The sequence below is a fragment of the Colias philodice genome, chromosome 22 (genome assembly GCF_061535455.1).
Source record: "Colias philodice isolate Cphi_HAF_F1 chromosome 22, ilColPhil1 Martin Lab GWU primary, whole genome shotgun sequence".
NCBI classification, from domain to species: Eukaryota; Metazoa; Arthropoda; class Insecta; order Lepidoptera; family Pieridae; genus Colias; species Colias philodice.
The window spans coordinates 2,682,329-2,708,779 of NC_143107.1; the positions used below are offsets into that span (position 1 = coordinate 2,682,329).

The 26,451-nt window shown below is 32.5% G+C and overlaps 2 protein-coding genes across 5 annotated transcripts in view; one reads left to right on the forward strand and one right to left on the reverse strand.

Moving 5' to 3' along the window:
• Mctp (multiple C2 domain and transmembrane region protein) overlaps window positions 1–26,451 on the reverse strand; it is a 58,439-nt gene that overhangs the window by 25,403 nt on the left and 6,585 nt on the right. For 2 of the 4 annotated variants that reach the window (XM_089709486.1, XM_089709487.1), the window contains exons 2-6: window positions 21,102–21,412; window positions 18,570–18,667; window positions 16,597–16,708; window positions 14,747–14,901; window positions 13,557–13,748 (exon numbers count right to left, since the gene is read on the reverse strand). In XM_089709486.1, the coding sequence (XP_089565612.1) occupies window positions 13,557–13,748; window positions 14,747–14,901; window positions 16,597–16,708; window positions 18,570–18,667; window positions 21,102–21,219 (675 nt within the window). In that variant the 5' untranslated portion in view covers window positions 21,220–21,412. Of the gene's footprint in view, window positions 1–10,597; window positions 10,868–13,556; window positions 13,749–14,746; window positions 14,902–16,596; window positions 16,709–18,569; window positions 18,668–21,101; window positions 21,413–26,451 lie in introns of those variants that run through there. The other 2 variants (XM_089709490.1, XM_089709488.1) reach the window with 1 other exon arrangement.
• On the forward strand, window positions 19,165–20,738 carry LOC149478354 (uncharacterized). The gene is made up of 3 exons (XM_089709160.1): window positions 19,165–19,246; window positions 19,621–19,850; window positions 20,103–20,738. The coding sequence occupies exons 1-3, from the start codon at window positions 19,165–19,167 to the stop codon at window positions 20,265–20,267; spliced, it is 477 nt and encodes a 158-aa protein (XP_089565286.1). The 3' UTR covers window positions 20,268–20,738.

Sequence of the window (26,451 nt, forward strand, 5' to 3'; positions counted from 1 at the left end):
CCGGTGCTTTGGTATGTATAATAGTGGCGGGAACTCTTTTTCGTCCTCGGAGGACGAGAGAAGCAATGGTTCGTCACTGCCCAAGAGACCGGGAGACGAGAAATTCCGTAAGTACAATCAGACTTGTCATAACATGTCCGGACTCGTGCATAGAATTCCATGCAACACGTGGCATACATATTTTCACAGTATTTGACACAAATACATCAATATTTAGATGTAGGTAATTAATAATAAAACACAATGCATGCCTATAGTGAGATCGCTATATTATCATCGGGTTTCTTTATCATACACAGGCACATTGGTTACTGTGTCAAGTATTGCTTTTAACCAGAATTGTGAGAGATCGTTAGGCTACCTAGGTAGAAGGTACTTAGGTTTATGGAATCGACCGTGATTCCCTATGACTAACGAGCCCCAGCAGCAGGTAGTGAGGTATCTCAATCACTTTGACCATTCAATTGTAACTACCTCAACAAAAGTGAGTAACTACTACTTAGTGCCCACTACTACACAATTAATTCAAGACAATTAAGAGGTACTTATATTTTAGATAGGTACAAAACCTGTCTATCACAATATTCTAAAGAGAAGAAATTGTTAATTAACTATTGTAATATAAGTTCAATATCTATCATGTATCAAACATGTCACATATAGATTTTACATTACTTAAGATATGATATAGAATGTATAATGTGAACAATGGTCTCACACAATTTTCAGTATGAGGTACTGATTACTACAAGTTGAGATTACCTAGTTTATGGTAAATAATTCTTAACATAAAGAGCGTGTTTTCATAGTCAATTGATACCAGAATAAGCTTTGATTCTATGGGTACTTATTTGAATAAGTATTGAAAAATCATAAGAAATAGACATTGCATATTAGGAGATGTAGATATGTTTATATACATTGTCATTATCAAGGACCCATATTTACCATATCCCCGAACAGTTGAATGATATCTTTCTTAGTTATAATGTTACCGATGATACTGATGTTTTTCTAATTCCTTTCTTACTTAAGTGAAAGAGCTTGCCTTAGAATTAACACACTCAGGTGTGATAACAATTCTATAATATCAACGGTAAAGTGACCAAGATCTTTGTATTTTTTATTTGTATCTTCTACAAAGATATGTACTGAAAATATGTTGAAGAAAGGTGTCCTCAGTCATGATTAGTATGGTTAGTGATGCTGAAGGAAATGGTTTAGAAAATTCCAGAAAAATATATGCCATACTTACATTCAGAAATGCTTCTGGCAATAAAAGCTGATGGCTCCGCCAGGTTGATATTCAACCTGAGACATCTAGGCATTAACCAGGTAATTTTGATACATATCACAGGTTATAACGGTAATTAAATTTTTATAAAGCCAGAATTGACTTGTACAATCAGTTATCATTGGCCTATTTTCTGCCCGCATATGGCAGCCATTTCAAATGGGTCGCGGAGACCCTACAGGCTGAAGGTGCCCGCTTTCTGTTTTATTTAAACTATTAACTTTTGGTCTACTAAGACCAATACAAAATTAACTTCACAGGTCCTGTAGACTGTGAAGATTTTGGAAAAGCTTGATTGGCATTACAGCCACATAAAGTCCATTACCTTCTGGTTTAGTTAAACAATTATCTTTTGGTCTACCAGAACTATTCCAATTTAACTTCACAGGTCGCGGAGACCATGAAGATACTGGTAAAGCTTGATTGTCACAAGAAGGGTCACAGCCTTCTGATTTATTTATTTAACAGTTTTATGTACCGTTACAAATTTTATAATCATATCATAATATTAAAAGAAAAGGGAAACATACATAGCACATAAGGTGACCTTATCGCTTATCAGTGATCTCTTCCAGACTGCCCATTTAGTTAAACTACCTGGATTATTCTAATTTAACTTCAGAGGTCTCGGAGACCATGGAGATTTTAGTAAAGCCACAGATTGGGCCACACCTTTCTAGTTAGACAATTATCTTTTTGTCTTCAAGGATTGTTCCAATTTAACTTCTCAGGTCGCGGAGACCATAGAGATTTTGGAAAACAGGTTTGGCACATCAATTACAAAATGTACATTGTAAATCTAGATACTTGTGCCTCATGGATGACACTTTAGAAAATATGTCTGTGTTATTGCCAGTCCTAGAAGCCTCAAAGATAAAGCATACTGTTGTAGACAGTAATCATGTCTTGCCCTAATAAAGAGTTGCAGACAGTTCTATACATCTAACACTGAGAGGTGGCAGACTGTACAGTTGTCGCCTCCAGGTATTTCTCTAGAGTCTCGCTCACAGCAGACCAAGAGAGAAAGGCTTTATCCCTCTACATGCTATACAAGACTTAAGAGTTGTGGAAAAGAAACATAAACAGAAATGTCTTTGTAAAGAACAAGTTTCTCACTTCCTAACTTCAGATGCCGCGGATGCGGGCTGAGTAGGACATCTGAACAGTACTTACCTGTCAGAGAAGTGGAGAGGGAAGCAAAGGACTTGGCACAAAAATTTCTGAGTTATATGTAGTATACATAGGTATGCAATTCTTTATTGCTTCTGAGCAAATTGAAATGGGCGCACATCCTTTAGCCCAAGCTAGCAATCAGGTAAAAATCAAAATACAAAGGTTGCTAACTCCCTTAGCTCTCACAACTGAGTAACTTTACCTAGCTGAGAAATTAGGATAACTCTTGGCACGCTTCCAGGACGCCTAAATGGCTTTTGGTTTAGAAATCAACCTGTACCGGAGTGGCTTCTCCTACCTTGTACAACAGGAAATATATTTCGGAAGCTCCTGATATGGACCATGTCGCTACCCAAAGGAGTGCTTTAGTGCCAAGGCGTATTTGCCATAGCCCGCTCCGAATTTTGCGACATCTGCAGTCGTTGATGGAGCTGACGCCTAGACTGAATATTCCTTTCCAAGGGTAATCCTACAAGTGTACTAGCGCACCTCGCACCCCGGGACCGGGGCAGATACATAGCACCCAAGGGTGGCTTATGGTTAATATAATAAATAATAATAATATACGGACATTTCTCCGCAACTCGGCGTCAAGCGCCTAAAGATGGCTTAGGGTTATTCTACGAAAGAGACTTAAGACTATTATGGTTATAGATGTTTATTAACCCTGAAGTCATGAGCACTCAGACCATTGGTGAATGGCCTTATCCCCCAACTGCTCAGTCAGAAAAAGGGGGGGGGGGAGGAAGCAGCCCATTGTAAAACAAAGGAGAAAGGGCAGTTAAGTTGTGGTGCCCCCCCACAGTGCCAACATATGATCCTCCAAGCAGAAGGTGACTTCCATAATGCAAAGAATGCAATGCTAATAAAAAAAATAAAAAAATCCTTGTAATCTAGTACACAGAGATTCTATTTAATTAGCTTAAGTCTATAATAAGCAAGCTGACCCTGTTCCCTCAGGAGCTTTTATGCTATTATTGGGGTCAGACCGAGAAGCTCATGACATGAACATGACTTCTGAAGATCTCAAAATAAAGTTTTTTATCACAGCAAAAGAAGATTATAACCTGACCTAAATTTGGATATAAAATGGATACAACAACACATTATCCATCAGGTGGTCGGTTGTGAGGACACCCAAACACATAAATATGCCCAGTGACCCATGTGGAAAGGATGGTTCAAGTAACAAAGGACTACTTTTCAGTCGTAAAAGTAGATAATTGATTCTTGTCTATAAAGGGGCGGACCCTTAAAGCTTGCAACACAAACCTTTATCTCTGACTAGATAAGGTCCTTCCAGATCTTAAAGACAGTAAACGTAGCAGCCCTGTCCAGCAGTGGCTTTAAGAAGGTGGTAAGAGCACCTACCCGTTGAGGCAATGGAAAGACCATACAGGCCTTTATAAAGTTTTACTGTCAATCAGTCAATTTAGCCAGTGCCAGTGAGTCTGGTTTACTTTAAGGTAACCTTAAACTGTTTAATGAATTATTTTATTCAGTGTAATTAATTTAAGATCATAGTAACGATCAATGTGTAACAAACATGCTTAATGCTTAAGGTACAGTTGTGTTAACATTGGTTATTATAGTTATTTTATATACAGATGTTATTTACTGTAGTATTTAGCCTTAGAGGCTCCATTGTTTATCCTTGATGACATTGATCTTCCTTTGAGTTATAATTTTTAAAATGTTATTTTTATCTTATTATTTGAACTTTGATTTGTTTCAAAGATACAGAGAAATAATTAATCAGTTCTTAGGTTCTAAGACTTAGTTCATTAGTATTGGCTTATGATTATCTGAGGAGAATAATTTAAAATTTAGAGGATATATGGTTAGTTCTTACATGAAAGAAAAACTATTTTTGTTGTTGCTACATAACCCCCTTGTATTGTTTTTAGAATTTAAGTTGTTAATACTCTTAGGTATTACAATATTAACAAGATAATTTATTTTCAACATAGCGTTTGTATGTCTTTCTTCACCAGCAGATATCAAACACATCTTCACCAACGCTGTGTGTTTTAGAAAGACACATAATATTGATGTTTTGCATTAAAACAAAACATGTATTATGTGTCGAATAAAACACACAGCGTTGCAGTTTACTGCTTGCTGATGAAGATGCTATGCCGGCAGAGGCAGATGACAGCGCTTCAAAGGTGATGTCAAATTGGCGATGACAGATGACATACTAGGGACGCGCTCTTGCTAGTGAGGTGAAAAATCCATCGATATTCGGTAAGGTGACCCTTTTTCATAGAGATATATAGGATTCATAGACAGCTTTCTTCACCAACGCTGTGTGTTTTATTCGACACATAATACATGTTTTGTTTTAATGCAAAACATCAATATTATGAGTAGACCGTACCGGTTCGAGTTGATTACCCTCACCGCTCGTTCAAACTTTTGACAGAAATAGTATATTATAATAATACTAGATTTCCGCCCGCGGCTTCGCCCGCGTTTTCAAAGGAAAACCCGCATAGTTCCCGTTCCCGTGGGATTTCCGGGATAAAACCTATCCTATGTGTTAATCCAAGTTACCCTCTATATGTGTGCTAAATTTCATTGTAATCGGTTCAGTAGTTTTTACGTGAAAGAGTAACAAACATCCATACATCCATACATCCATACAAACTTTCGCCTTTATAATAGTATTATCTTATCTTATTATATATAAAATTCTCGTGTCACAATGTTAGTCTGCATACTCCTCCGAAACGGGTGGACCGATTCTCATGAAATTTTCTGTGCATATCGGGTAAGTCTGAGAATCGGCCAACATCTATTTTTCATATGTACCACGGGCGAAGCCGGGGCGGACCGCTAGTAATAATATAATAGTCAAAGATATGACAAATGATAATGTATTTTCATTATTATAATTTAATCGACAGTTTTGTCCTTTTAGTTTTCTATTACAATGTAGGTATTTCAATCTGCAAGGCACGTCTATTGTCTAACTCTACACTGAGCAAAGAACTAATTTATAAGGTATGACTGTGGGTATGACAAAGGAACTGCTGACATAAAGGAGGCGCCATATTGGAAAATTTTCTAGCTGTCTGGAAATGTGATATGTATTAGAAATTTAAAGATGAAAGAAGAGTGTTTCTGGAATCTTGTGTTTTCTTTGTTTTATTTAGGTATATGAAACCTGATATGGAGAAATTATTGTTTTCAAACACTAGAATGATCGAAAATATTAGCGTTTAAAGTTATGTTATTATATAAAAGTAGGTATGAACTTTAAGACTTTATACGTAGCTACAAAAGCTACAATAATTACAAATTGAAGTAATTTAGAAAGGAGACTATTTTTTGTGGGCCCACCAAGACTCGGTAACGTATAGTCATAAAAAAAAACGTGTAAAAGTAAAAAATTATATTATGAATTTTGTAACTTCGTTGTTTTACAAACGAAACCGGAATCATGAAATCGAATTAAAAAGCCTTATTTTGATATCATCCCTGCTGTAGTGTGCTGTCTACAAACCAAGAACAATGGCCAACATTAAAAAAAACGGAACGAAACGTTTTTATCGATAGAATGAAAATAAAACCAAAAAGCGAAAAAAATTGCCTTCAATAAACCACTTTAGAAACTGTTTTTATTGTTATTTATATGTAAGAATATGATTGATAGCGATTTTAAATTATTGATTGTCATTTATCAAATAAAACAATTTATTTCTACTCAGCTAAATAAATCCGTGTAACGAAATGTTATATCTATTGGCTGCTTTGACGGAATATGTCAGATTCCTCCTGTCGTAGCCCCCTGCGTCAATGTTTGCAATGAATGTAAACAATGTTTTTTTTACCTATTTAAAAATGATATTGCTACAACATAAGAGCGTTTAATATTACAATTGAACATGAATAATAAAATAGCTGTGCAAATGGATACCTATCCTAATATTATGTACCTACTCCTAGTCATAAAATATCATCTACCTAAATACCTACTTAACTAATAATTTCTTATTGAATCAGTTTTCCCAATCGCTAAAATCGCATCAAGGTCCAGAAACTTGAGGTACATCCACTTATATCTATTTATAACCAAATCGGGTCTCTGTGTTTGTGCTACCTTCGTTGTGTCTGATTTCCGAGCTTTAAATCGTGACAATGTATATGATGTTTTCTAATATTTATTTATTCATTTATTAAAATATATTGTACCCAATGATTCGGATGGGTCACACAAGACAAATCGCTCATTATCAGTTAGTTTTTATGTAGTAATGAGGTGAAAGTTTGCACACGTATTTCTAAAGATTCCGGTTAAAACATGTAAAAGTAATGTCACCACTGTAATCTGGGGACTTCAAGGAACAAATTAACACACATTTCATTAATATACGCTAAGAAATTGAGGTGGGCCTATTCTCCAAACAAAAAAAATCGTCTCCTTTAAGCGATATGATCGTATAGTTTGCAATATAAATATTTCTATTTTTACCTAGAAATTTTTGTAAGTACAATAATTATTCACGATATCAATCCTATCTTACTTTCTTCGAACGTAATAGGATAATATCTGTTTCTATTGATATAGATTATAGAACATACTGTATTATTTATAAATACTTATATGAACTAGTTTAATTGCATTAACGTGATTTTCCATAAACAATTTGCCGATAATAATGTTAATATGGCATTCACGGGCGGTCACATTAGCACTGTTACGAATGATAATAGGTATTAATTAAATTGATTGTATCATATACTCACGTGGTACCTATGTTATTCTTGTGTATTTATAGGTACTTGTTTGTAAACATAAGAGTGTTATCGTATTTGTTTCAATTAATGTACAATTTGTTATTGTTTGATAAGTCTGCACTGTCGTTAACATAACGACAGTAAACATTTTATTTGTGACGTAAAAAACAGACGAAAAAATCTTTAGCGATATACCTAGGTACCTACTAGGTATTTATTTTTAACAAATATTTTAATATTTATCATATTAGTAACAACTCCTAATTGAAACTATTTTACATATTATCTATCTCCTATTCCTAAGATTAACGTAAGGCCCAAATAAAAAAAAATCTTTTCGCCAGCAGCTTTGCCCGTCGCGGTCGCTTCGTCAAAGGAAAAAGCGCATATTTCCCGTTCCCGTGGGATTTTCGGGATAAAAACTATCTACATATTATATAGATGTGTTAATCCAAATTAACCTCTCTGTGTGTGTGCCAAACTTCTAAAAAATAGATTCAGCATGATTTCGGTATAACAACTATGTATATTAATAATAATATAATATGTTGATCCAGTAACCCTCTGGGGCTCTGTCTGTGCCCAATTTCATGAAAATCGTTATCAGCAGTTTTTGCGTGAAGGAGTAACAAACAAACAAACAGCAACTTTCGCATTTTTTATATTAGTAGGATTTTGGGTTGTCAGTCACCGATAATTACATCGGAAGACTAGACATAAATGCCAGCTGAGTTTTTGTCTATATTTAGAATATTACAAACATAACAATAAAATGGACTGTTTTTATTTGTCTTTACGATTGGTCGTGACCTACAAAAGAGATAGAGTTCAGCATGAGTGTAGATCTGTTTTAGTGTAATATTTTATAAGAATAACAATGTTTAATGGATTTATTAAATCCACTTTAAAAATCTTCCATTATTTCACTTTGTATAAAATGTCACTTTTTTAACAATTTAAAAATACCTACTTACCTACCTACATGATAATAATTTTAGAAACTTCAATGCGAAAACACATTTTATAGGCTGAAGGTAAAAGCTATTAACAATTAGAAGGGCCATTATCTAAAAAAAAAATTGTAAAGAAAATGTAAGAACTGTTTTAATGGTTTTGTTTTGTTTCTTCATTACTTATTAAGATCATCATCCCTACTTATACCTATTATAAATGCGAAAGTAACACTGTCTGTCTGTCTGTTACGCTTTCCCGCTTAAACCTCTCAACCGATTTTGATGAAATTTGGCACAGACAATCTTTAGACCCTGAGAAGGAACATAGGCTACCTTTCATCAAAACACCACGCGGGCGAAGCCGCGGGCGGAAGCTAGTAAAATATATTTCCGAAAGCATCTCAAAGTTTTCAGTGAAAGCTACCGTAATGGTAATTACATGGAACAAAAGATGAGCCTTAATAGCTTATTTTCGTGAATTTTAAGGACTTCCCTGGAACGCTTCTTATCTTATGACAAAAGGAAATAGGTAAGTACCTAGGTACCTAAGCGCGTTCGTTTTTGGGGACGCGTCGGTAGGTATTATTTATATGAATGTGACGTCTGACAACAAAATATTCCTAATTGTTACGTTTATTAATTATATGAATGTGACGTCTGACAACAAAATATTCCTAATTGTTACGTTTATTATTTACTAGCTTCCGCCCGCGACTCCGTCCGCGCGGATGTCGGTCTTCACGTGGATGGTTTATTTCTCCATTTTGAGTAACTCTGACAATAACATCTTATAAATATCTATTGGACCCAAATACGGCTAGGCCTATAATAATACCCAACGTGTGTTCGCGGTTCTACAGAACAACGTCTATGGATAAAACTGAAAAATTAAGATTGTTTTTTTTCTACGTATTTTTCCAGGATAAAAAGTATCCTATTTTACGCCCAGGATAATAAGGTATAATTATACCAAGTTTCATCGAAATCGAACCGTTAGTTTTCCCTCACCTGTTACTCGAGTGCCCAATTTTTGCAAGCAATAGATATGCTATTGAGCAAAAATTGGGCATGGCGATGACGGGTGAGAATCTGCCTTCTGCCCTGGGGGACAAGTGTAGGGATGCGTTCCTACAATATTGTAGAAATATTGTAGTCGTAGTCAACCAAAGGAATAGTGTGTGATATTAGTTAGCTCTTTACTGTGATATAGGATTAAGTTGAGTGTTTTTGTGCCGTGTTTTTACCGAATTTTTTATAATAATTTTAATTTTACAGCATTTTCAGCAATTATTGTATAATATTTTAGTCATTTTATTTGTAATTTATCCAGTATTTTTTTATCTTGTTTTAAAGTAGTATGTTATATTGTATTTTTTAATTGTAATTTAATATTATCTATACAAAAAAAAAAAAATAAAAATAAAAAGCAAAAAATGTCTCTGGACTATAATCCAGAGGTGGCGCGAACACCCTGTGATGACGGGTGCCTTTAAAAAAAAAAAAAAAAACCGTTAGTTTTCACGTGATGTCTTCACATACAGACAGACAGACAGACAAAATTTTTTTTAATCACATATTTGGGTTTGGTATCGATCCAGTAACACCCCCTGCTATTTATTTTTTCAATATTTTCAATGTACAGAATTGACCCTTCTACAGATTTATTATATGTATAGATATGAATGTGACGTCTGACAACAAAATATTCCTAATTGTTACGTTTAATAATTTAGGTGGTTAAAATAATTTGAGTGCCAATAAATTCAAATAACCCGCCCTGCATACCCACATCATACCTATTTTTAAGAGCTATAGGTAAGTAGGTAAACATTATTTTGCTCTTTCCTTCGTAACAAGCATTATTTCCTCCTTCAATACAATAACTTGACTCTTTAGTAGGAAAACTTCATTATCGACTAACTATTTGACCATCTAATGAAAATATAACATTTAAACTGCTGTCATATTTAATATTTATGAATATTGCGATAATTATACTTTATAGTCTTGCCACTTGTGCATATTAATAAGTTAATAATATTGTAATTTGTAATACTGTGGTTATACTTTGTAAGTTGTAACCTTAATAAGGGCTATGACGAACACATCGCCAGAACTAATTTAAGGGCGTGGAGATTGAAAATTAATGTCAACTGCTTTATTTTCTTTGAGATTAATAAATAATTAAAAAATAAGTAATAACACATTTTATGCTATTGATAGGAAGATCTGATAACTGGTAAAGGAATAATGTAGTTAAAAAGTTAAGTTAGTAAATTAAGCTTTCGTAAGTAGGACCTATTAAGTTTAAAAGTAGGTGTAAGTAGTGATAATATGTAGGTATCTTAATAGAAGAATATACCTAATTACGAGTTATAAAAGTTATAATATTCGATCATGTCTGCTCAATGCACAATCATAACAAAGGCATTACCAGCATAAAACCTCACTATAAAATTCCTTGTGCAAATTGAAAAAAAAAACAGCACAGCACCCAAACGACGCCACATAAAACAATTACATTACACAATTTACATCTATTTCACTTGTTTAAAACAGAACACATTCTAAAAACAATAGCGCATGCTTTCTATCACTCATTGCGTTTATTTATTTGTTTTACAAATTGAGGTTAGGTTATTTTTTTCGCGCGAATTATAAAATGCGCGCACGGTCTCGTTCCCGCGCAACCGGCGCACGACTGATTTGAAATTTCAAATTCGTTATTCGAATGTGTTATGGCGCGCTGAGACGGTCAAGAGGCTTGAACAATATTTTTTGCGGTTCAGTCTAAAAATCTTAAAACGTATAATATGTTAAAAAAACGAAAACAATAACTTTAGGTATAAACAGAAAAGCAAGTATTGTTTGGAAAAACTAATTATTTTTGTATTACGGCGCGTTGATATTATTATCAAAATTATATGGTAGACAATCTCGTATCTACATTCTAATTTTCGAACCACAAAATTATCATTCCAGTTATGGTATCGCAAATAAAGTCACAAATTAATTATCTAATGACTTGGCTATAATACAATTATTAATCTTAATAAAAGAAATAATGTTTTAAGCCGACCAAATCTTACAAAATCGTCGATATAGGTACTATAGTATTTTAGACAGTCAACACCTTTTTCCGCAAATCAATAATAATATTAAATGTTTCTTTCCAGTTATTTGATCGTCTAGAACGCTCATAACTACATTCTGGGACCGGTAATGGCTGGCAATTGGTTCTGCAGCTTCTGCAGTAATAATTTATTGTATCTGTGGTGCTGTCATAAATCTTTTTAATGAGAACTTAAATGAAATGTAGCGTTCTGATAGGGAATGAATAATTATTAATTACTATCTGTGACTAATATTATGAGTACCTAAATGTTGTACCTATTTTTAATTTCATCTATAGATACCAATATCGCCGTATCTAGTACCTACCTATTTCTTTTTAGTTTTTATCTCTATGACCTCCTGATTCCTTTTAAAGCTATTTTTATGAAATGAATTATGTCATCAAAGAATACTATAGGTAAAAATACCTTATTGTTTGTTTTCATATTGCTTCTAATGTAGAAGGTACCTACATATAAGTAAATGTGTTTACATAAGCGCTCCTAACTGAAGATGTATAATATTTATTTTAAATTGAGTGTCGCGGTCGAATAGAAAAATTAACTCGAAGGAAACATTCAATTATTATTGAAAACAAAGAAAATTCCATTCTTATATTTTCGAAAATTTGTCACACTCGGGAATCGATCCAAGTAAATTTAGGCGGTTTTGTTTTTGGTAAAATAAGAATTAGGGACTTATGTTTAATATTATATATTTTATAAGTTAATTATATGTTTTTCTGAAAAAAAAATAGTAACTATGTACCTACTTGACCGCCTCCTTGGTACAATGGTTGACGCATGTGCGTAGAACCGAGGGACCCTGGGTTCGATTCCCGGAGGAGACGAAGAAAAAAAAATGTCTCGGTCTGGTAGGACATAGAAGGCTGATCACCTACATGTCCCTAAATAGAATCGATCAGTAAAACAGATGTAGGAATAATGCATCTGCCCCTTACCCCACTAGGGGACACGGGTTTTCACTTTTTTTAAGTACCTACATAACTACTGACAAAATTATTTTAATAGCAAAGTAAAAATAAAAATTTCAAAATAACAAGCACATCGAAAGAGTCGAGGAAAGATATAAAAATTAAATTAAATTTTTCAACACGTTCGTGTATAATTAAAATGCCTACGTGCCTAATTAAATAAAATTTAACCATTTAAATTCTAAAGTAAGCAACAATAAATGTGTACACAACAATTAGTCAATTATTTTGATTACGCGACCCACTTCAGCAATCAGAATTTAATTACCCATTACTATTAATTAACACATTTCATAGTACCTCCTGTGGTACCTCTTAGTTCGGTAGATAACGTTCTGAAACTGAAGGGCTTCGTTTTATATGAACTATATAGTATATACTGAAACAATTTCAGACTGGTTAGTCCAGGATCCTTCGCCCATTTTTGCACGTGATTACTATCAAGCTAATTTTCCGTGAGTAGCTTTATTTTGATGAGACGCCAAATAATTTCCTGTACGAAACTCTCGATTGTGTGGTAGCTAACAGAGGTAACAAGGATAAAATGTGGTGATTTGATGGTTCTCAAATATTTATTACTATTTAACTGAATTTTTTTTGTTCATATAGGTAGTTAATACATTAAGTATTTATCTACATTTTATTATTTTTCAATATAAAGTACCAATTTATTTTGAAGTCTTAGTTATCTGTATTTCTTTGAAGAAATGCAGAAAAATACACGACGGATTTAAAAGGCAACGCTTTTCCTCATAACAACTAAGTTGACTTATCTTTCTTTATAATTATATTCTCTTGTGCACAAGTTATTTTAAGAACTGCTGTTCTTTGTACTCATATTTTAAACACGAAAGTTGTTTATGGAGTCTGTGAACTGAGCCAAAAATGTTAAATGTACCTACTTGGAGGAAGCTCTCTCAGGGATAAATTATTAATTCATGACAGTTTGTAAATTGTAACAGCTCAACTTTTTACAAGGTTGTTTTACGGAAATAAAACCGCAGCCTGTGACTAGTTAAAAAAAACCCAAATCTAAAAGAAAGAAGTACAAACAGCGATATCATGCGATAACAAATCTTATACCTACCTACCTACAGAATTTTATATCTCTTAACTTATTTTAAACGATTTTCTTACATAATTTCTTTAATACTTACCTTTTCATAAGACATTACTGCCTTAGATTTATAATCCTCATACAACACCAAGTAATAAAACAGGCTAAACTTCACACATTAACCTTTTCGTAATTAAGTCTTAAGCGTTTAAAACTAATTCAACTAACCTGCTCTTTGTCCTCTTGTGATTTGGGATACAAAGTGACGTTCAAAACTATTTCTCCCATGTCCTGATTTAACTTATTCGGGTCTCGTAAGCATAGCACTAGGTCTTGGGAACGACCTAACTCTAGCGCGGTTAGGTCTAGATAACAGGAGCCCATGAAGTCGTCTTGTAAACCCCAGTCGTAGTCGAATACCTGGAAATAATTGGTGTCAGGTTGCTACTAATTTACAGGAACAGGGAAATAGCTTTTATGATGATAAATCGGAAGGCAAATACATTTACAACTACAACAACACATAAATGAATAGAATAAGACATGGGTAGTACGTATTGGCAACGTATAGGCTCTAAATATGTACTACTTAATATGCTTTTTCCAATTTCATTGATTTTTTGACCATAATTCAAAAAAGCGAGGAAGCAATTAAAAGTTTAAGATTTTATGGCGTGACGAATTTCTTTTACCGTAGTCGGCTTGTGTCTCAAATGCAGAAAGACAAAGATAAATAATGGATGCCCTAAATTTACAAACAAAAAATTCCCTTTAATTCACAGCACGTAACAGGCAAAAAGATGACAAAAATACTGACACACATACTAAGTCTTCATGAATATTATAATATGCACTCATACATTTAGAACGACTATTGACCTACATTCTGACTTTACCAGAAAAGCAGTGAAATAAGCCGAGTATTACCGTATACCTAGGTAGGAAGAAAATTTTATACCTGTAGGTCCTATGTATTACAATATTTACGATACACATATCTTTATTCTTTAGTCTAAGAAAGCTGTTAATTAGGAGAAACATAATTTTACTAAAGTAAAACATTACAATGTCTTAAAAAATAATTGTCTAAGTACTTGTCGGTCTGTCTTCATCGCAACAGTTGACAAATATTTGAATGGCTCTGCATCGATACAAAATTGTTACAAAAAGACTAGGTTTGTAACTAAATTTTGAATGTCGATATTGCGCATATCAGACAAATCATCATTCAATTTAGCCGTTAGCTATTAAAATATTAAACTGTATTTTGTGCTCACGATAAAAAAGACAGTGATTTAGTGTGCATTTGTGCATCTGTTACGACCAACCGACCGAAAATTAACTCACACCACATCGTGGTCACCGTTATTAGGAACCGCGATTTTTTTTTCTTTTAATAATATTTTTTTAATACATACCTTCAATTGCACAGGCTGGAAGGGATCCTCAATCGGCACAGTGAAGCATTCATCCCACACTGGGTTCAAGTCTCTATACACGATTCTCGACTTATGCAGCAGCCGCCCCCCCACTTTAAACTTGATGTATGGGTCACTGGTCCCTGACAACAAACCTGGATTTCGACCCCACAATATTGTTATTAGATAAGAAGCGAAAATTAATATAATGCTACGGGAGGTGATGGTAATGAGGTATGGATTTCTTTTTTATTCAAACATAACCAGACTCAGAAGCAGTTAAATATTTTAACACTTAATTTCGGGAGTCAAAAGCATTTAAAACGATCTCTTACTATTGTTTAATATTTTTATGTATCTATGCCAATCGTTTTTTTTAACAATACGATAATTAATCGAAAATTTTGTAAATAATAATTATGATGTATTATTATGCACATTCAGAAATAGGCAATCGTTTAGTTTTACACACAAATAAAAATGTAATTTAACCGTGTAACTTAGAAATTGATAACTGAAATTCCAATAAGTTTTAATTGAATTTCGAACGAACTTAATTGACTTCAGAAACTATTGTTTCTTCAAGTGAAAGTCTAAGATAGTTTTAAAGTTTAGTGAATTATTATATTTCACAAAGAATTTAAACAATCTCTTATACTATTGTGACAGATTATAAATCGGTCGTGATTATCTGTGATCCGTGCTTTATTAAGTCTGTGAAAATTGTGAATATTTATTTATCTGTGGTCAGAGGATGGGTTCAAAAGCAAAAGCGCTAAATACTTGCAAGTAAAAAAAGTGCTAAAATAATACAACAAACACATACAAATAATCTTAAATAATAGATAATATATACTATAATAGTTATATAGTTTCGGTAAATATGTGTTTGTGTGTGTGTATAAATTAAGTGATAGTGTTGTAATTGCATTTTCAAATAAAATATACTCGTTTTACATAAGAAATAAAGTCCGATATAGTTGCAAGTAAATAATACTATCTACTATTTAATATTTATATTGAATATTAATAGGAAAAATACTTCATTTATTACAATTATTTTACTTACGCCTGAATAGTCAACTAATCATAATGAATTTACACAGGTAGGTTGTAGTAAAGAAAAGAGAAGAGGATTTTCCTAGAAAAGTATTTGTTCAAATAAAAATAGCATTTACCTTGGACTTCGTTCGAGGAAAATTAATATCTTGGAGTGATATTAGATTTTTATGGACGTATCAGGTAAGTAATTTCATTCTGAATATCTTGTAAGTTAAGTAACGTAATATAATAGTATGTGATAATTCTTATTTCTGAAAACTCTAGTCCACGCGCACGCAATGAATTTGTTTAGTTCAGCTTTAAATGTGTGTTTCAAAGACTTACTGTTAAAGCATTTGACTATTATTGTTTAAGCATTAGTTGTAGGTGTTTTTATACTTAATAATAATTCAATAGAAATGCATTATTATTTCTTGTGATTGCAAGTGTAGGTACTTTGATAGCTTGAGATTTTTATAAGCAGTACCTAATCATTGCTTTTTTACTGCTAATATAATTTTTGCTAGCATGATTTGTAAGTCGTGTTAGTGTGTTTTGAACCGTAAAACTAAGTTTAATCTTTAAACTTATTTGTCGGTGTAAATTATAAATATAAATTCAACAATTAGCTTTACGATTAAAAGTGTCAATAGATAAAAATCAGATTTACAGATTCGAAAAATTTTTCGAATCTAAAAATATGTTCTTATTTCAGTTACTATTACTTATTTTATTTCACATGGCTATAAATCTGACATTTACGATTGTGCAAGCGTGTTGTGTTGTGTTTACAGCTAAGTTTAATTTACCATTTTTATCCATGGCAACTAAATTCTGTCCTCTTTTCAAATGTATTCGTAGTTGAAAGAATGCGTATTGTCGTAGCTGTTGTTCCCTTATACGTTGACCTTCGTCTGGTTCCTATAAAATAATATAAGAGGTAGATTACTGAAAGTAAATGTTATTTAATAGATATACTGACATACGTTCGATTTGATCGTTTATGTAGTGTAGCATTTAAATTCTTTAAAAAAATATCATTCATTAAGTAAGTACCTAACTATTTGATTTCTTTTAATAATTTAAAAAATAAATATCGGTATATATTAACTAGGTAGCTCTTTGTACATATACGTAAAAAGTTGTTAATCCGTGGTATTGTACCTCTTTAAAATTTAACTCTGTCCTATTATATTCCATAGGTATACATATTTAAATTTTCAATTTGTATAGTGCGATGAACTAAAGGGTGAAATCATTTTCCTTTGTAACCTAATACCAATTATTGGAAACCTATTTTAAGCTTGTCAATTTATAATTTCAAAACATTGATCCAACTACCTATAGAATATACGAAATACCGATACTTATTACTATTTTGTTAATCAAGGTGTAATTAAAAAATGATAAAAACGTTTTAAATACTAACTATCAATTATTTGTTCTTATTATCATAGTTTTATTTACAAAACTGGACTTATCGAATATTATTTTGATTTAACTTCTTACAATGCAAATAGCTTTTAAATCCGCAAATTATATCGATACGCTTGGAAACTTCATATCATTGTACGGAACTCCAGCATAAATTGATAGCGTTTATCTGTTAACAGCAATAACAGTACGGGAAATCATAACAATACATAAATCAAATAAATTACATACATTTATAGGCGCCTATTCATATGTTGGCGCAATAACAACTGGCATATTTTTTGTAGGCGTTTTATTTTAGCCGTGATAAATTTTCCTCGACTTTTTCTTTCTATGAATCAACCCTTCTTTTTTCAGTTTTATGTTCATGTTGATATTGCTTAATATAAAAATATTAAGTAGGTCTATGGTAGGTGGTACGGTGCAAAAAGTCAATATTTAGTAGTACAAGATACATTGCGCTCTTAATTTGACACGATATACAACCTTATTTTAATTTATCTCCGTTTCTCATCCACGCAACATACAATTAACTCAGTGAAACAGTTGTAGGGTACACTTAATACGTACAGTTGAAAGGTTCAAAACAAGTTTTCCGTTGAAATAAACTTTGTAGCAGCCGGAATGTCCTGTCGTGTGAGTCGAGATAATTTCCCTAGCGCTTTGCATGATCCAATAGTAAAGCCGGCTCGATTTTAACTTTCAAAAGAATTTACTAAGGAAAAGAGAAGTTTGGGTCTCTTTTGGCGTATTGGGCAAATGCATTTGACATCTGTTTTACTGATAAAGTGTCTGTATGGGCAAGATCGACCTTTGCGATCCGCTAGACATACTTATATTTATTAAATCACAGTCAAACAAAACATTATATTACATGTTCTGTTTTAAGCTAAGTTTACAAGGAGTGGACTGTAAAATAACACTTTATTCACTGATCACCTACTTATTTAGATATTTATCGTAATTTTAGGTTTTCTTAGTGCAAATATTGTGTGGAATTAAGCATGAAATTGAAATAATACAATTACATTGCAATGTTAAAATCCAAATATCTATTCTGTCCTTTAGCAAATGACTTCACTATTCATCTAATATTTTCAAAACACCTGTAAACGACAATGAAATTTGGATAACGACGCAAGGGTACTGTAGTGCCCATAATACAATTATTACTCAGAAACCATATTTCTGATTTCTGCGCCAACTCGAACCTTGGTTCGAGCCAGCGCTAGAGAAACTTGCCGCTATGCTAGTTGTAATTGTAATACTTCTCCGTAAACTATACCAAGCAATACCACAGTTAACTAAATAGTAACTACCTACAACACGAAAGTTTCAAACTACCCACCAATTGTAACAACTCAACCGGCGGTCGGCCGCAGTGGGATGGTGTTATTGACGTCGACGGCACCGGGTCTATAGAAGCTTGCCGAGTCAGCGACTGATCTGGAACAAAACAATTTAATTTTACTAATGAAGTAAGTGCATTCAAAATTGGTCTTTGTACTTGAAAAGTATACTTAGCTACAACTCCTAGTCCTGAAATTGGCAAAGGCTTAGGAACCGGGGCGCGTGATGAAACACGATTCAAGATACATGTGACGTGTTTATTCAGAATGCAATTTAAACATGGAAGCCAATCTTCACGGATTCATGGCCGGACTTACGTGACAAGCACTAAGCACTTAGTTACTAATCCCGTGTAAACCGGCCATTAGTATGTGCAGTGAGTGAAAAAGAACAAGAGGATATAAGTGAAGACGCATTATCATTTGTCTTTAAATTGCGTAATATGAAATTCATAAAGACCACCTTAAACTTCATTGCTCGTGGTTATTTTCGTATTTAATAAAAATTATACGAAAACTAATAGATCTTATGTAATATTTAGTTTGAATATTATGTTGTTAAATCGAATGTTAGAAACTCTCGCGGCATACATTATGAAGTTATACACTTCCAGCTTCAATAGTTCCAAGTTGGAATTACCTGAAGTTTATCAACGCGACATTTCCGCGTTGAAATGTAAATTGTTTGAGACACTTTAATGTAACTTTAGTTCTTTAATCGTTACCAATTTGTCTTAAATTAATTTCCGTATGGTATTTAACATATCCAATGATCCTATGATAAATACATAATATTATACCATGCTATCCAACAAACAATAGGATCAAATCAGTGCCATTTTTTGACATCATAGGTGTGAATTCAACCGAGTTCAAAAATGTAAGTTAAGCATTTTCGCTTGTATTTATTATTGATGAAAGAGTCAGATCAAATAAAATAAACCATTGCTGAAATGCAAAATGGATTTCTAAGTGATCGACATTGGTCACTGTCACTTTTAGTTTTCGTAGCATGGCATTATTGAGATTTTTTTAATTATTTTAATGCAGATAGTTGTATTTGTATACGTAGTAGGGGAAAGGGGCCTAAAGTGGGCACAGAGCCTAAAGAGGGCACTCAGTATAGTATCGGAATTTTAAATAATGGCGCGCGCGCGACTCGTGAGCACGAACCCCACACCCCTCCCACCTCGCGGCAGTCATTGGATTCGCTTGCGAGCACGCATTTACAAGCTGCAACAAATAAATGTTTTTCGACGATTTTTGAAAAATATTGCAAGGTATGTAATATGTGTTCTTTTTATTTTGGTGTTTACAATCCTTTAACCAAAATTTGTTAGTTATTAAGTGGCTATCTGGCCATATTTTGGTTCCATAAAAATCCACGTGTCTAAAAATTTTGAGGTAGAATTTCGTCTGAACCTTTCAAATGTCGAAAAAGGCAAAGCGGGCAGGGTAAAGCGGGCACGCGCCCGCTTTGCCCCGTCCGCTAAAATGTTACATTCTTTTGTTAATTTGCTTTTTCCTTTCAGATGACCGCTTATAACCGGCGTAAATATAAGCGTAAAACTTCACAAGCTTCATGGCAACGCTCAACTATGCAGCAAGCAAAACGAGAAGTGCAAGAGTTAGGAAAACCTGTCAAAAAAGTAACAACTAAATATGGGATTCCAAGAACGACATTGCAGACATCTTAAATTGGGTTCGTGTAATGTAAAGCTTGGTAGGTTTACTACTTACTGTCTTTTCTACGGAACAAGAAATGGAGCTTTTGGAATACGTATTCCGCATGGACTCTTTATTTTACGGGCTGTCTAAACAAGAATTTTTGGAACTTGTATACCTACCTATTACATTATTTTAGGATTTATAAAAAAAATATATATATGAAATAATTGTATCGCTTATTAGAGACTAAATAATGATAGACTGTAAACTGGGCGTTATTTTTTTAAATATTATTTCATATATATCTGGAAATATTGTACCTAAAAGTTTAAAGCTCCTAAGAAGTTCCTTTGTTTCATATATTCATTTAAAAATAATTGTATGACTGTTTGAAATACATAACTTATAAAATATTTTTGTGTCTTTTACTCTATTTATTATTGTATATATTATTTGTGGCTGTATATTTTGAAATCTACTGTTTAAATCCAGGCCTGCCCGCTTTATCCAACTACTGCCCGTTTTGCCCTAAACGAAAGCCCGCTTTAGGCCTCCCCTTCGGGCAAAGCGGGCAATCGTAGGCTTTTAGTAATCCGTTAATAATTATTATATGCTTTAACTTTTGACAAATTTAACCACTTAGCATTCAAAAGTATTAATTAATGGAACTTTTGGCAAAAAAATAAATGGATTAACTTCTTTTCAAACTTCATTTTTTTTAATTTTCCCGTAAGGTGCCCCCTTTGGGCCCACCTCCCCTATATTATTATTAGTCTGTGGTTGTATCTACTGTATCTACTGTAGCTGATTGCAAGCGTCCTTGAATATCTATCCTTGTCACACATTAGACAACTACAACTTACCATCTCTCTTTCGGAAGAGGCGCATTCTCCGCCACTTCCTGACAGCTAGTTTAATTTTCTTCATCAGAGCATAGTTCGTGAGCGCACTTAATAATCTGTGGCGCCATATTGAACACATTTATTTATTGTCTGTGGCTGTACATTATATTGGCGGGTTATCGCATTGTCACTATTTTTATTTTATTTTTTGATTTTAATTTTCGTGTAAATTACAAATTATTGTGTTCATGATGTTCCAGATTTTCCTTGAACTACGTCACACATTTTTTGTGTCTCCCATATTTGATGTGTTTTTTTAGTACCGTTGAGTTCTTTAAAAAAATACTCTGGTTCTAACGGGATTGCTATTTGAACGCGAAATTAAACTCGACATAAAAAATATAATGCAAAGATTTTAAAATAGTTCATATTGATATATCTTCGAGAAAAACCGCCATTTTAATTTTCTCTCAGGCTTAAATTCATCAAACCGTTTACACTAGAAAGCGAGCCAACAGAATTTACACACACTAAAAGCAATTCTCTTTTTTGTGCAGTCGGGTAAACAATAAAACTGTGAAGATGCGGATTTATGTATATTAATATTTAATAACCATAGTTATTTAAAAACTGTGGATATTCGTTGTTTAGGAAATAAGGGTAGTAAGTAGAAATAATGTTGTGCGAATAGAAAATTAACAAGAAACAACGCTCAGGAGAATTTATCAAGCTTCTATTGCATGGTTAAGTTACTGATAAATTGAAAGTTTAACATTTCAGTTATAAAGTTACCAAACAGCGCAGTTAAAATTAAAAATAGGTACAATTTTTGGAAAGTAAACTTAATATTATCAAAGAATTTGAAAATGAAGATTTGTCAATTGGCAAAGAAATTTGACCTACCAATATCAAATTTTTAACGATTAGTATATGAAAAAATTTCACCCCCACTTACGCCTAAGGGTATTTATGAGTTACTGTAAGTATACAGCTTTTCAATAATTAGCGACGCGTCGCTAATTACGACGTAGAAACAAAATAATTAATTGTGATAATATTTTTTAATTTTAATGAAAAATACGGAAATATAAATTCTGTGATAAATTCACTTATATTTTCAAGCTTCAATCTTGTTATTCTTGGTACTAATAATTCGCTAGAGTACTCTTTGACCTAAGTATTTGATAATTGAAGTCTTCGGGTTTAAAAAATGAGAGATGAAATAGTCTGGTTTTGGGTGTACAAAAGCTGTACCTCACAAATTTCAAACTGAACTGAGAAAATTGAAATAAGAGAAATTCGAGCAGAACAGGGTGCAAAACCATAATATAGTATACCTATGTATCAAGAGTAATAACTAATAAGTATGTATAAATAGTTTATCCCAACATAATGTAGGTATATGTATGTACATATTTATAAAAGAACGGAATAGTAAATAAACTAATTTTTTGCCTTGGAAATTTATTTTCAAAATTTTTAAAGATTAGAAAAAATTCACGAACACGAGGCGGGATTTGAACTCGCCTCAACCGCCAATTTTTAAAGAATGTTCTCTAAAACATTTTTATTTTTATAGCATTTAAATGCTATACCTAAAAGCAAAATATGAAATTCATTTACATTTTATTGTTATAGTTATTGACATTGAAGCATTAGCTGTCTATGAAGCTTTCTAATTACTCTATAAGAAAAGCCTCAAGCAATAATTAATCGTCTGCAGCTCTCTCGATTCCCGTTATATCGATTAAGCCAAACTAGTGATGTAACCACTTGTAGGCGGAGTCGACCCCTTGTTTGTCCCTTCTAGTCTTTTGTCTTTTGAAAGTTCATGTTTACGTTTACATATAATAAAAAGACTCTATTTCTTCATTATTCTTCAACAATGAAGAAATAGAAGAATTAAATGGAGATTTGGAAAAAATTCACGGATTTATTATAACTTATAAGTAATTTTGAATTTTTCAAACGAAATATGATTTGTTTATTGACAGTAGGTAAATTTTATACATTTTAAGCGTTTATTTTTATGTAAGTGGCATAATAAAACAAAATCTGTTGATATGTTCGGAGAATGTGTCATTAAATTGGAATATAGCACAGATTATTTAATACTATACATAGTGACTAATAAAGTAGAAATAACAATTCTCTTAATATTTCCCTAACAGAAAAAAAAGCTCTTGGATGAAATTACTTTTAAATTCCAACAAAATTCTTATTTTGAATTATGTCAATTTGGCGGAGAAATACATTTAAATTTGGAACAGCTTATTTGGGTTAGAGTCGTCGACGCTTTTCCCAGTTGCCAGTATCGATTTAACGCTACCGGAAATTCAACAAGGCTGTATTCGAAATTTAAATCGAATTTTATTTAGAAAAAAAATTAATGGATACTAAATTCGCTTATGTATTATGACATTTTTATTGAGGTTAAAATATAAATATAAAAAAAATATAGTGATAAATATAAATTTTATTCAATAGTTAATGTCGAGTTTTTTAAACATTTTAAAACCAACCAGGATACAGAAAATTGATTAATTAACGTTCAGTAAAATTATGCCAAAAACGAAAGATTACGACTAAAGTCCTGAACGTTTGAATCCTTGCCAAAATGGTCAAGGACAAGCCATTCAGTTACAAAATAATGTTATTTGCTTTATTTATATTTACGACAAACATGAATGAAAACGTAATAATAAATATTGTGTTTTATGGTCACAGTTAACAAAAGAGTATATTTTGTCAAATGTAAACTTCTAATTGTTCGAATGTACCGAGTCACATTTGTTGTGAAAAAAAAGTTAATGATTGAATAATAATAATAATTTATTCATTTATTCAAGCACCAGGACTCAGGATTTAATGCAATATTATGGAAAACTAGAGACCAATGATTCACACGAAACTAAAGGTAAAATTCATCGAAAATATTAGCATTTTTCTTAATTTATAATACCTATTGGCTAAAGATCTACCTACTTATATCTAACTAAAAACTAGGGGAAAAATATATCTAAAGAATTAGCCATTTATTCGCCTAGATTGGATCAATTAAAACATAAACCTTCTTGTTGAAGATACAATTTCTCTATAATTTTATATACTTTAGAAAATCATCATACTAACACAAAGACAAATAGGCTAGTAAGTACACACATTAGAGAAAACTTTTCCGTAGAGAGAAGGGGGATAAACTTTATTACCATCAAGTATTCTATACTTGTAACTTGTTCTAAAACTCTGACAAACATCTATTTACTATAAACTTTGTACTTACAATATTTGCAGCGTTTTAGTTTTTTTTTAATGTGTCTGGATAATGCTACGAGTTAAGACGTTGAAATTATGGTTGGTAAAAATTAACAAAACATACAGAATACAGATATCTGTCTACATGCTTCGTAAACCAACTTAGTATATACCGGGTGTAATCGTTAAGTGTGCACAGACGATTATTCCGTAACTATTACAGCACACTTAACGATTACACCCGGTATATAACAAAGATCACAACATATAATAATATGCTTATTAACATAATTTATGCTACAATTCAAAATTATATCTACAATTTATTTTTTCTAAAATAAACAGACAGTCTTTGTTCTGCCAGTTGTTGTCGTTATTCAAAAGGCTAATTTGCACTATCCATGTATTATATTATGGTAATTAATTAAATTAAAATATTAAATAACTAGAAGCAGCATAAAACGGGCCAAGCCCATACTGAGAATTACCACACCTTGATATAATAAGGTTGCGGTATTGCAGAGGGGCAGAAAACTGACTTCTAAATTCTTTTAGTCCTTTTGCATTCATAATAAGATAGTGTACCTTAACCAAATAACAAGTTTACACCATAGACACGCTCTATCGCATCATCTAAGCCTTTTCAATCGACTTCAAAAAAAGATGGAGGTTCTCAATTCAACTGCATCTTGTTCGATTTTGAACCGATTTCGAACCGATTTTGCTGTTTTTTTTACTTCAAAGCTGGACCCTTCCAGTCTGCTTGCTGCTTTCCATCTCTTCTTTACCCCGAATTTTATATACCTACGTATTTAATATTTTCCTATAGCATTATAACATACTTCTATAAGCTGAAAATGTTATGCGTAATTGAAAAATATAACAGTTTTAAGATATTAACCCCGTACAAGAATATCGGAATACCGTTAACAAAGTAATAAAAGCCATTGTTTAAAATTCTAAAATCCTAATATCTATTTGTAAGCCTTTACACAGGATGTGTTAAAAACGAAACCAACTAAAAAATTGTATGCATATTAAATGTTATTAGCCGTTTGTACCCGGGTTGACCCAGAGTAAAAATATGAGAAAAGTGCGTACCTACATAACTTGGTAACGATGTAGCTTTCTAATAATTATAATGTTGAAAGAAAATCGTAAAAAACAAACTATATACAGTCCCTTTTATAAAACTTATTAGTTTATACAGTTGAGAAAATAAGTAGCGATGCACAAACATTTTTATTTAAATCGAAATTAATCTTATACAGACAAGTGTCCTATTTATTTTATAATATTTAGGTAATCATCAATTATTGTAATCAGCGTGAGTATTCAGTATTTATTATTATTTAATACGGCATGTTTGCATATATTTTCATCATGCATTTCATCACCATAAAAATACATTTGTACGTCTTTTCAAATCCCTTCTTAAAACTCACATTTTATAAGGCACTAGCGGTCCGCCCCGGCATCGCCCGTGGTACATATTGACGTTTTCTCTACATAAGAACCATCCTAGTACTTCAAGGAATATAATAAAAAAAGAATTATCGAAATCGGTCCACCCATTCACACGTGATGCCGTGACAACGCGAAACAGGTTTCATTTTTATTGTAAAGATTTTACAGTAACTATACATTTACCCTTATTAAACTCATACTTGTGATTCACGTAACATAGCTCAAGGAGAAATAAAATTTCACAAAATAAACCCAATTTTGTATCAAACGCCCTAGCATGTCAGAGTTAGAATAAATTGAAATGTGGCTTGTCGGTCTACCTTCACGTCCGTCGTTACAGTTTCAGAGAAACTTTTCGCAACATCAAATATTTATATGAAATGCTCTTAATGTTGTAGGCTGAAATACCTGTAAGAAAACATTTTCAAGTGAAGCTTTTAAAAGTTAAACAGTAATATTTCTAATTGGTTCTTTAAATTTTTTATCTCTCTGTTAAATGTTATTAAAACATTATATTTATATCAATATTTATATAATTTTTTTAATGTAATCAGGGCATTTTCGATAATTACCAAATAAAGGAAATTATTTTACTTGTATCCTTCCCTGACGTTACGACTTATAAACGTCAATTTTGAAAACAACACAA

Coding starts and splice junctions, on each gene's coding strand:
- LOC149478354 (XM_089709160.1), top strand. CDS start 19,165: ATGAAGTTATACACTTCCAGCTTCAATAGTTCCAAGTTGGAATTACCT. Junction 19,247..19,620: donor CGACATTTCCGCGTTGAAAT/GTAAATTGTTTG, acceptor ATTTTAATGCAG/ATAGTTGTATTTGTATACGT. Junction 19,851..20,102: donor TTTTTGAAAAATATTGCAAG/GTATGTAATATG, acceptor TTTTCCTTTCAG/ATGACCGCTTATAACCGGCG.